General features: G+C 33.2%; 1 protein-coding gene and 1 non-coding gene across 2 annotated transcripts; one reads left to right on the top strand and one right to left on the bottom strand.

Annotated features, from left to right (window-relative positions):
* Nucleotides 1–3,440: 3,440 nt before the first annotated feature.
* CCT3 (chaperonin containing TCP1 subunit 3) lies at nucleotides 3,441–12,693 on the bottom strand. Its single transcript, XM_090113131.1, has 12 exons — nucleotides 12,566–12,693; nucleotides 12,424–12,485; nucleotides 12,154–12,330; nucleotides 11,738–11,935; nucleotides 11,205–11,329; nucleotides 10,537–10,732; nucleotides 9,527–9,681; nucleotides 8,301–8,469; nucleotides 7,872–7,964; nucleotides 6,526–6,640; nucleotides 4,284–4,468; nucleotides 3,441–3,745 (listed from the first exon to the last, which is right to left on the bottom strand). The coding sequence occupies exons 1-12, from the start codon at nucleotides 12,594–12,596 to the stop codon at nucleotides 3,623–3,625; spliced, it is 1,629 nt and encodes a 542-aa protein (XP_089969257.1). The 5' UTR covers nucleotides 12,597–12,693; the 3' UTR covers nucleotides 3,441–3,622.
* TRNAP-UGG (transfer RNA proline (anticodon UGG)) lies at nucleotides 5,570–5,641 on the top strand. The gene has a single exon. It is a non-coding gene; the product is annotated as a tRNA-Pro (tRNA).
* Nucleotides 12,694–12,949: the final 256 nt, after the last annotated feature.

The raw sequence follows: 12,949 nt of genomic DNA, 5'->3' as shown, positions 1-12,949 counted from the left end.
TTGTTTTTAATTAGTGCTTCATTTTTATTCTTTTTTCCAAAATTAGACTTGCATTTAAAATAAATTTAAATTATTTACTACATACATTTGATCGGTCATTCTTTAGCAATTTTTATTCTCTTTGACACTCCTAGCCACAGTTATAATGATTTATTAGTTTTTGGAGTAGACATGTAACTAAGTACAGTGAGGATAAATGCCTCACAATAAACTTTAAGCAGGTACTTATAGAATTATATATACTTAGTTAACATAAATATTGGAAGCCGGAGTAAATCCTTACCAGCCCTATCTTTTCATAAAACGCCCAGAATCATTTAAAATATGTAATACTTACTTTCATATTACTTAATAATGAAAACTAAAAAACTAACAATGGAAACGCACAGTCTAACGGTGTCCACGTTTTCAAATTCATAGCCAAACAATGGAAAAGCGCTCCCGTGTCACCTATCTCGATCGGTTCACGCAGCGTGCTCACTGCTACTTCCCTAATATCATCTTTTATGTAATATTTTAATTATGAACTGGTATTATAATGATGAAATTTATTATTGCATTTGTTCAAATACATGTCATAGGTATAATATAATACTTGCTTTAATATTTCCCAAAACTTTCAGCCTACGAATTATTTTTATAAGAAGCTTGCAATTGTACTGAACAAATAATCTACAGGGTGTAATCGTTAAGTGTGCACAAGCGATTATTCCGTAACTATTGCAGATATCAAAAAACTTTAAACTGATATCGAAAGTACTTAACCTAATGAGTAAAATGGCCATAATAAATTTTTAAAAATAAAACGAGAAATAACCAAAAATGTTACATTAAACGCTCCCATACAATTTATTTCCCATACATTTTGTATTCATAGTAGATTTTCGAAGTGACGTCTTTATTGTGCAATACAATGAGGAGGTCTATTTACAGTTTCTAAATGAACTTCCCTCCAAATTTGCGAAGTAATTAAAGCAGAAAACCAAAAAAACAAAAAAAAAAGCTAAAATCTTTCATATTAAATGTATAGGTTGATCCAAAAGTAATTATAATTGGGTATTTCCTGTGCACATAAAAATATAAAATAAATGTTTTATGCTTGCTCATGTAATCACTAAGTTATCACAAAAAAATTATATCTACAGGCCACGTTTCCAAGTATTAACATTAATTTTAATGTGAACAGTGCGAGCCAGAATGTTTCCCGACGAAAAGAAGAAACAACGATTCGACATTTAGAGGGTGAATTTCTAAATTTTTAATGAGATCAGGATAATTTTTTGTCACGATTTGTGACCATGGGCGTTACCTGGGTTCACCATGTTTATGCTGAAACCAAGGAACAATCAATGGCCTGGATGCGAGCTTCCAAAGTGACGGTGAAGATTTTCAAAGTGAAAATTAGTGGGATAGATTAAAGCCGTAGTTTTTTGGGACGCTGAAGAAATGTGGAATATTTTAAGAAGGTAGCCACTACTACACAGGGCTCTTACTACACAGACCAAATTAAAAGATTGCGGGTAGGTTAGTAAGAAAAAGAGACATGGCAAACTTCGGTCTTGAATGTTGGTTCACCAAGACAACGCACCAGATCACAAAGCGTCAGTTGCGATGGCTGCCAATCAAAAATCGGCATTGAAAATGCTTGAACACCCACCCTGTTTGTAAGATCTAGCTCCTAGTTAATTCTATCTCTTACCTCGGCACAAGAAACACCGTCGATACAAGAAATTTTAAGACGACAGCGAAGTGATGGCCGATTTTGAGGGGTTTTTGTAGATGAAGTCAAAGTTTTTTTTTCTAAGTTAAGGAAAAAAAATATCGAAGTATATTATCTAGTTAGAAGACTATCTAGAGAAATACATAATTATTTTAACTGTAGGTAATGACCTTGTTTAATATTGATTATCATTACTTTTGGATCAACCCATGTACATGGGATATTCATATCTCATACTAAATGTATGGGAGGGTTTAAAGTTAATTTTTTAGATATTTCTCGTATTATTTTTAAAAATTTATTATGGCCATTTTACTCATTAGGTTAAGTACTTTCGATATCAGTTTAAAGTTTTTTGATATCTGTAATATTTACGGAATAATCGCCTGTGCACACTTAACGATTACACCCTGTATACTAATATTATAAAGCTGAAGAGTTTGTTTGTTTGAACGCGCTAATCTCAGGAACTACTGGTCCGATTTGAAAAATTCTTTCGGTGTTAGATAGCTCATTTATCGAGGAAGGCTATATAACATCACGCTAAGACCAACAGGAGTGGAACCACGCGAGTGAAACCGCAGGGCGCAGCTAGTAGGTAATACCAATCATTACAACTTCCTCCGGGAATAATGTTGGAATATTTAATATCTGCATAATATTACAAATATAGATTTTATGATTTTTTGGTAGCTGACGATTTAACGTGAATTTGGTATTAAAAATATGACACCATATATTTACCAGTTGTCATAGGTATCACTATATAAGATTTTTAAATAATTTAAACGTACTCAGTTAGTGGCCACGCTTGCTGAAAACTGTAGGAAACATGGGTATTATAAATCATACAAATATGAAATAGTAGTAAAAAATAAAATATTTACTTTATCAAAGGAAAACTTGTGATTATTCAATTCGATAACTACTTTTCTAGTCATAAAAAAATGATAGAATATCATGCTAATATTTGAATGAAACAAGGGATAAATAAAAACACATCAAATAATGTTTAATCGTTTAATACTATTATTGTTCCATCCGAAACATCATGTTGCAACATAAACGCGACTCCACGTGTTAAACTGACCACAAAGTTAGAAATAACGAAAAATTGTTATTAAATATAATTAAAATTAATTATAATTATAGCTACTAATGCATCGCGCTAAATAACATATTGTGTGACAAAAGCAATCTCTTAAAAACGTTATTTTGAGTAAATTTTGAAATTGTTCTCCTGATACAAAATTTTTGGTATCATTTGTTTAAGAAAATACATTTATTCAATAATGGTGGAAAATGAAGCCTTACTAATAAATTTTTTCGTTATATCGTGAAATTAAAAAAAAAACGTTAGTTACATAAGTATCATTCAAAATATATTTATTAGTAAGGCATTCATATATATTTTAATGTGCAGTTACAAATCTTAAGTATTAAAATCTTACTGCAACTACAAGCAAAGCACTTATTTTGAATAAACCGTTATCTAGCGTATAAAACTATAGCGTTATATAAGTTTATATTTAAAATATTAACCTGTTTACGTAAAAAGGACAATCTTATTGCATTGTTTGTTTTAAAGATTAAAATTCTAATATTAGTACAATTGATCGTAATTATTTATTCCATTTTATACTGTGATGTTATCTAAAAGTGTAGTATGTGTGATACTGTCATATTTTATGTATTTTAAATTCGAGTTTAACAACGAATAAGTACCAAATTTAAACACCTATTCAATACGACCTTATGCTTTTAAACCCCATCTTAGAATTTTCAGGTAGTAATCAATTAATAATTTTTTTCACTGGTCTTATATTTGGGTCTGTCAACAAAAATTACTTCTCTAACAAAAAAATGACACAGGTTAATATAAAAATGAATATATTTAGCGAATTATTCCTGTCCCGCAAGTTGCGCGGGCGCAGCGGGCTCTTGGCCGCTCTTCTTCTTAGACCCGGAGACGATGTCGTCGATTCTGAGGAGGAGGATCGCCGTTTCCAATGCTGTTTTGTATACCTGTTATGTGGATAAATTGTTTGTATTATATTTTATTTATGTGGCATGATATCAAACATAATTTAAGACATTTAGTTGGGAGTGTCTCTACAGAGAAGAGCCGACAGGACACGCCGTAGTTAAAAGTTAATTTGTAAAAAATTACTACCCATCTAACGAGTCGTGATACGTTTACGTGTTGCTGACTCTACTACCTCTCAATAAACGTAGGTATGTCCTTTATTGTATTTTCTAATTGTTGTATTATGCCTGTGTTGTGTATGTTGAAGTAATAACTTCCTTTCTCCTTTCTTGTTTCTTTCTTCTACTCCTAATCTGCAGTTACAAGAAATTGTTGTGTATGTGTGTCTGCATGTGTGCGTGTACGTGTACGTGTGTATATGTGTTTGTATGTTATTGTGCGGTCAGCGTACGGATAGTATTGGCCTCGCAGTTTTGTGCCAATGTGGCCCAGTCTCCCCCACCCCCATAGCACTACACTATTGTTTGATGTTCTATGCCAAAATGACCCAGTCTCCCCTCCCCCCAGAACACTAACCTGCAGTTTAACAGCGAGCGGCTCCCACACCTTCCGCGCGACCATGTCCACAATCTCGCCGGTCTCCCCGTCGATGCCGAACGTGCTCATTGTCCCCGCGTTGCCCGCGTGCCGTGCGCGGAGTGCGGTCAGTGTACGGATGGTGTTCGCACCGCAGTTTTGTGCGAGCGTACGGGGGATTATCTCTGTAAATTTGTTCAGGAAATGTTTATTAGTGTGCCAAAGTGCATGAAAGTTTGTCATTGTGAAGTTTGAATGTGTATGTGAAGGAAGGAAGGTGGAATTCCTCCATGGAAAGGATCCTCGACCAGTCTACTCGACTGGCCGGCCGTTAAGGCCCCGATTAATGATGTTGGAAACTTGTATTTATGCCCTGTAGCGAAAACATTTTGCTTGCGCGATTCAGAGCGATATGTCGCTACATGTATGTTACCGTTGTGGTTACACTAGTCCATTTAAAACGACAGATTTACGCATAACGACGAATTGATAATTGTAATTTACTAACATTCATTTATAAGTCATATCCTAACATTCGATTTTATTCATTAATGATCTCTGTCGTCTAATTGTTAAAATATCGAGTGCACAATGCTCTGCTGATAGTCCAAGTGAACTCTGTTCTCTTATGTGTAAAATAAAACTCTTAGAAAAATGTATCTTGTGTTTCATTTCAATCCCATATCCATAATATCATACATATTATTTTATCATATTATTTAACTATCAGTGTTAATGGCATTCTACCAATATATCTATAATCAAAATAATACCTAATAATATTAAGTAATAAGTTCAACACATAATATTTCCAATAAAATAGCCTATGGCGCCATAAATTGAAAAACAAAACGATTGAGAATTATAAATACATAAATAATAACTTTTATAACCATATTTTATAGGATAGCTTAATGCTGTGCTACCTATGTAAATTTATTTTAACCATATTTTTAACCGACTTTACCTCAGTATTTTCAACTGGGTGACCCTTTTTTATGTATCTACATTATAATGTATTATTTGTCGACTAATAAGCAAAATAATAGTATTTAACATTTAAAACAATGAGTCATTATGTAAATAAATTTCGCAGAAACACTTGTGAACACAAAATATTATAATTATTATCATAGACACGATGATCCATACTTTCACTCAGCCATTTTTTTTAATTTTCAACTTTATTACAAACCGATACAATATGAATTCCATTAAAAAATAATCAAGTAAAATTATGTAGCTTGAACATAAACAGAGGCCAATTTTAGTGATATACGTCAATCGGCTCGTTGGTCTAGGGGTATGATTCTCGCTTTGGGTGCGAGAGGTCCCGGGTTCAAATCCCGGACGAGCCCTGTTCTCCTTTTTTTTATTTTATTTTTAATTTCAATTCAATCATAGGTTATATTGACATAATAAATTAATAATTCCACTTAATTAGTTTGAACATGAACAATTTTTTTTTTTATGATGATGATGAAATATTGAGCATTTAATCTTGTTATTACTTAATAAATAAATAAATAAATAAATAAATATAAACAATACACTTTTTATATTACATTACAGAATAGATATTTTTTTATTATAAACAGTTAGTGTAGTTAGCTACATCGCTATAGCCTGTAGAGTAGCTATCTTCATTTCGAGTGTAACATAATATTATTTACTCATCGTAAGCATAATTCCCAAACGAACCCATACAATTTTAGCCTACTAATAGCTGCCAACACCTGACAGGTCCATATGGGTAGACCATAACGTTTGTGGGAATAGACCTGTGCAGTTTTTAAGCCTGGCATGGCTTATAATATATGCTTCAACTAATCAACTAATTCAACTAATTCAACTAATTCAACTAATCTTATAAATGCGAAACTTTGTGGATGGATATGTGATACAATGAAATTTAGCACACATATAGATGGATTAACACATAGGATAGGTTTTATCCCGGAAATTCCACGGCAATGGCAGCTATGCGGGTTTTTCTTTGAAAACACGGGAAAGCTAGTGCTTCAATAAACTTGACTAAAAAAAAGACGTGTTGCACTCCGGGAGTGCCGGCAGAAGAGAAAACTTGATTATTAACGTTGAGCATGTTTGATATTTTGGAATGGTATCCGTCTTACGCTTTTTCGATCAGGTCACGTGTCCTGACGCGAGTTTAAGATTGTATACCCATTACAGAAAAAGTGCTCAACGCCGCTAAAGAAGTTTTCTCTTCAATAAAACTCACCGAGCGCAGTGGCAACAGCACGGTACGGCGTGTTGTGCGACGCGTTGGCCGCGAGCGCTTGGGACACCGCCATTTCGACCGCACCTCCGCCGGCTACTAGACGCGGGTTTAGCACCTGGAAAAAAATACATAGTTTTAGTTATAAAAAAAAAGACGGGTTGCACTCCGGGAGTGCCGGCAGAAGTGAAAACTTTATTATTAACGTTCAGCATGTTTGATATTTTGGAATGGTATCCGTGTTACGCATGGAATATAAGGGCTAAAAAAAAAATCATCCGTCTTACGCTTTTTCGATCAGGCCACGTGTCCTGACGCGAGTTTAAGATTTTATACCCAACGCCGCTAAAGAAGTTTTCAATTCAAAAATTAATAAATATTTCAAGACAATTTTCACACACAGCACGATCTGATCCCATACTAATCTTTTGCTCGTGTTATTGAAACCAGATGGCTGATAAACATACACATATAATCTATAATATAAAAATGAATCCCAAAATGTGTTGATAAGCGCATAACTTGAGAACGGCTGAACCGATTTCGATAATTCTTTTTTTATTATATTCCTTGAGTTCTTATGTAGAGAAAACGTAAATATGTACCACGGGCGAAGCCGGGGTGGACCGCTAGTTTTAAATAAATACTTATATAGATAATTAACACCCAGACACAGAGCAAACATCTATGCCCCGGGTGGGAATCGAACCCACGACCTCTGGCTTGGAAGGCAGGGCCACTATCAACCAAGCCAACCGGTCAGTCAAAGTTTTGCATAGAGATTTAATAGAGATGATGATAAATAAATAAAAAATTACTAACAATCTTTCCACGAGCGAGTGATTATCATGAGTCAAAGAGAAAACAATTTCCATATATTTTTATTATATAAAAAACTAGCTCAACGCCCGCGGCTTCACCCGCTGTCTCAAACCTAATAAATTTTATACTTAAACCCTCCTATTGAATCACTCTATCTATTAAAAAAACCGTGTCAAAATCCGTTGCGTAGTTTTAAAGATTTAAGCATACAAAGGGACATAGGAACAGAGAAATCGACTTTGTTTTATACTATGTAGTGATACAACAATTTTGGAATTATATTTTGTGCCTATCCCGATTATAAGTTTAAATCTAGGTATGGTAGTTTATTAATCTAAGTTTTAAAACTTACGAAAGTTTTGGTTCAATTGCATAAAATGCAATATATGTATGAATAAAAACGAACATTATTTGCTGCAATCTACATCATATATTCATAGATATAAAACAGATCTGAAAACAGTTGTACATCAATTCCGTATATATGGTATGGTGAATAATGAAAGTATAAAATAAAATGAACTCACCAGATTCTTAGCAACATGAAGGGCATCTTGAAGATTCCTTTCAATTTCGTTCAACACATCCTTTGAAGCGCCTCGCAGAAGAATTGTACACGCCTGAAAAGTAAGCCCATGCAAAAATTTATATTAAGTTATGAGTTTATTTATTATTCTTTTTAAATGCCGCACACTAAACATACAGTTAAAAATAATAATTGTTTTTGAAGGAAAATCATATAAATTACTATTAAACAAAAACACAATATGTGAAAAATGTAAACTATTTTAAAATGAGTTACTGCTTTTTTTCGTTTTTACAACCTATAAAAAAAATTTATAGTCACTCACTATAGTAACGCTAACTGCACAATCTAGTCAGAGGCTAGTTTTAACTTACTTCCTGTAGCACCCAGGCATGTATTTATAACGAAAAAAGCTAGTAAATCTCATCACCTTGGGGTTCTTGCACTCGGTGACGAATGTGAAGTAATCATCACCGATCTTCTTCACCTCAAAGCGACCCGCCATAGTGCCCACGTCGCTCTCCTTGAGCTCCTCTGTACGGTTCACTATGGTTGCCCCACAAGCGCGGGCCAGACGGTTGTTGTCTGTTTTACGTAGTCTGGAAGTTTTTAAATTATATTTTATTATCTTATAAGTTGTATTAGTATCAATGTAAAGCAGCCTGTATGAAAGAAGGCAGTATGAATGAAGTGTTTAGTGCATACATTATACATTCTTTGTCAGAAAATATAATATACAGGGTGTCCCACTGTTGGTATACTAAGCTCAAAGGAGGTTATAATTTTGCATACGCTGGGTACGTAAAAAATACTTATAAAATTCCAGACGCAGTTTTTTTTTTTCAAATAGATGAATTCTTAATATGTACTCTGTAATAGATGAATTCTTAATACTCTAATAGATGAATTCTCTAATGTGTACACCCCTAACAAGCTACCCGCCCAACTTTGATACCAGCACGTGACCTATCGTTTAAGATTATGTTTTCATAGACAAAATGCTCACATTAGCGAAGCAGTATATGCCGGCTGCGCGAAGCTAGAGAAGAAATCATGGATTTTCAGGAAAAAATTAGGAAAAAATTTTTGATGTTATTTTGTTGTTACGTGATCAGTGTATGCAAAACTACAAGTCCCTTCGCGCTTAGTATACCAATAGTGGGACACCCTGTATAACTGATCTAATACATTTCCGTTGGTTCCTGGTCTGCTCTTACAATCCATTCTCATCAAACAAAAGTTTAAAACACAATGAAATATCTTCCACATTACTAAAAACATTTAGGTTGAAGTTTAAATCATTGTTATTCAAACACAAAATACAATATAGTAAACCTTTCTTAGAACTTGCACTTAGATAAGAACTCAAACTGAATCAATACAATTATAAAAAATATATGAATGAAAATATAGTAGTTTCAGTTTAATATATCACCTAATCCATACTAATATTATAAATGCGAAAGTAACTCTGTCTGTCTGTCTGTTACTCAATCACGCCTTAACTACTGAACCAATTTGCATGAAATTTGGTATAGGGATATTTTGATACGCGAGAAAGGACATAAGATAGGTTTTATCCCGGAAATCCTACGGGAACGGGTTCTTCTTTGAGAAGTCGCGGGCGGAAAGCTAGTTAACTCTAAAAGCACCCACCTCCTAATAGCAGTAATGCCAGCCTTAACAAGGTAATGCTGAGCCAAATCGGACACTCCCTTCTCAGTGAAAACCACATCAGGTTTGAGCGCGATGATATCCGCACACTGTCTCTGTACATGCTCCTCTTCTAATTGCAACAGTTTCGTGAAGTCCTGAAAAAATGTACATTATTTTGAATATCTTTAGTTTTCAGGCGACAATAGCAACAAACACTCAAGACAGAATATCAAAATACATAAATTTTATAAATTTTGTTGATTTTTAATATATACTAGCGGTCCGCCCCGGCTTCGCCCGTGGTACATATTTACTTTTTCTCTACATAAGAACCATCCTCGTGCTTCAAGAAATATAATAAAAAAGAATTATCGAAATCGGTTCAGCCATTCTCAAGTTATGCGCTTACCAACACATTTTGGGATTCATTTTTATATTATAGATTTAAACGATTTTAAAAGTCGCTTTTTTATTTCATTAATTTCCACATCATATCAAATTTGAAAACATTTATTTCATCATAATAGATATTATTATGATAAACACACATTTACTTTCATTAGCTATACTAGGTATAATAATAGTGTGTTACTTTTGATAAAGTATATTATGTATACAGTAATAAATATACACATTCTCTTCAATAATAAATTAATATTGAGCATTACTTTATACGATAAACTATAATTTTTGTAACGATTCACACACAATGAAAAAAGAACCAAAATGTATTTATTACTTTAACACTTTATTACACATATTATTTTTATAAAATTTAAAAGTAAATACTAAATCTCATAGTTACAGCTTTAATATGTGTAACGGGGCGGCCTTATCACTTCAGAGTGATCTCTACCACGCGACCCCTTAGGCAAAGGACAAGTGTTTGCTGTATAAAGGGAGGCATCAAAATCTTATTTGAATAATACAATAAATAAAAACTAAACAATATTTTATGTATTTTAGATACAAATAAATAAATGATCATTATTCTGATATTTCTTAATTACCTGTTCCCCAACAATCTCGAAGTTGGTCTGGCTTTCACCCTTCTTATACTCGAGGGGGCAGTCCAACAGAATGATGCGAGGGTTCTCAATGAGCCGCTTCATTTTGGGGTGCGTCACATCCTTGTTGATCATGATTCCGTTGAGCACGCGGGATTCTTCCACTGTGCCACCGGGAATCTTCTCCACTTTGGCATAACTGTAGGAATGAAGATATGTTTTAACGTGATAACTTTCTCGGGTATCAAAATATCTCTATACCAAATTTCATGCAAATTGGTTCAGTAGTTCAGGCGTGATTGAGTAACAGACAGACAGACAGCGTTACTTTCGCATTTATAATATTAGTATGGATTACAGTAAGAAAAACGTTTACTGCATATGACGTAAAAATATATAAGAATTTTCATAAATTTGAAAATACATGCAGTTAATTAATCACATTCAAACCCCTAAAGTATTAAAACTCAAACATTTATTTTATTTTTATTCAATTAAGACTTCTTCTAGAAGCACTTTTGAATTGTCATAACATAAAAACATAATATACTTAAAGAGTATATTACTACAGACTTTCATTCCGGCTTTTCTCTGTAGAAGCCACTTTCCAAACTTGTGATAAAGTTGCCAAATTGAATGAATAAATGACTTTGTACGTATAAACTACTAACTTCTTAATATCAACTTCAATTCTGCCATTCTCGTTGATTGTGACAGTGTTGACAGCATCCAGTGCAATGTCTACGGCCAGATCAGCCCAGCGGCCGACGTATTTTGTGCCTACACATGAGCGAATCTAAAACAAAAGAATGAAGTGTATAACAAACAGTACCTACACTATTTTACTTGTTGCAATTCTACAATGTTCGTCTTTAGTGTACTTCTGCTAAAAGTTGTTGAAATAAATTTAGATGATTTTGATATTTTTGGTTTTATGCCATTCAAATACTCTATTATTTACAAATTTATATTTGTCTTTTTTTATATTTACATAACTATTTGTATACTGTTTGTAGATGCATAATTAAAAAGTGTAACATAATAATATGTTACTCAGAATTAACTTCTATCTGATGTAATATCAATTTGTAAACATTTTCATAACTCTTACTGTTATGTCATTGTAACTTTCTCCGTCAAGCACATTTTTACATATTGTATTCAAAGATGAATATTAAATACTATATTATATCCAAGTACTTACCACTTCTCTTATTTTCTCCCTGTCATTCAAATCTACTGGTATGGAGATCTTGTCTTGCAATAGTTTAATGGCATCCTCTAACGCCTGTCTGTATTCCCGAATGATAACTGTGGGGTGAATGTTCTGTGCCAAGAATGGTTCAGCCACGGCTAACATTTCACCAGCTAGAACAATGACTGATGTGGTTCCATCACCAACCTAAAATAATTAAAAAAATTGTTTTTCATTGAATGGACTATAATGTTTACAGATTTTATTTATAAAAAATTTAGTACATCAATGTATACTATAAAAATTGGAATTAAATAGGCAATTGTATAGACATTTTATATATAGTATAGATATAGACATTAGGCAATTGTATAGATATTTTAAGGACTGATGAAAAATTAATTCCAGAAAATGAAAATTCTAACCTCTTCATCCTGAGTTCTGGCAATTTCTATCATAGATTTAGCCGCTGGATGTTGTACTGTGATTTCTCTGAGAATAGCATTGCCGTCGTTGGTCATCACGATCCCACCCATTGGATCCATCAACATTTTCAACATAGCTTGTGGACCAAGGCATGTTCGTATAACGTCCGCTATTGTCTAAAATAAACAACAATCCATGAAAGTTATGACTGAAAATCACTTAGGATAGCGAAAATTAACTTTTATATACAGTTTCACCAGGATATTAACCTTTCCAGCGTTTATATTCTCGAGTTGAACTTTCCGGCCGGACTCACGTTTTGTGTTTTGGCCTGAAATAACATTTTACTTTGTTAAAACACGAATCAAGCTTAATATTATCAATCTACAAGATATCACATATTTTACTCACTCAAAACTATAATCGGTTGTTGTCCGTACATTTTGATTAAATTTTATAATATAATAATTCAAATTGTTCGGAAAAAATTGAGTCCCAAAATCACAATCGTGCTCGCAATCGTGAATCGCGTGGTGAGATGAGTGATGACCAATCTGGGTTGCCAGTGGTAAAATTTAAAAATAAACAGATAATAAATGATGGTGCAGAATGATTAAGAAAATATTTTTTTATAATAATTAATACTCTTTTTAGAAATTTAGAATAGAATAAATTTCAAATTTGAGATTTTTTTAAGTTTTGTTCACGTTTTGTTGTTTTTATATTTTGTGATACACCTCCATGGTCTGTAATACCTAAAGACATCAAAAGATGTCGCTTATAACCACAATTTCT

Source organism: Colias eurytheme, chromosome 19 (genome assembly GCF_061535395.1).
Source record: "Colias eurytheme isolate Ceu_HAF_F1 chromosome 19, ilColEury1 Martin Lab GWU primary, whole genome shotgun sequence".
NCBI lineage: Eukaryota > Metazoa > Arthropoda > Insecta > Lepidoptera > Pieridae > Colias > Colias eurytheme.
The sequence above is the reverse complement of the archived record's forward strand: the minus strand, read 5'-3'. Positions and strand labels throughout refer to the sequence as shown.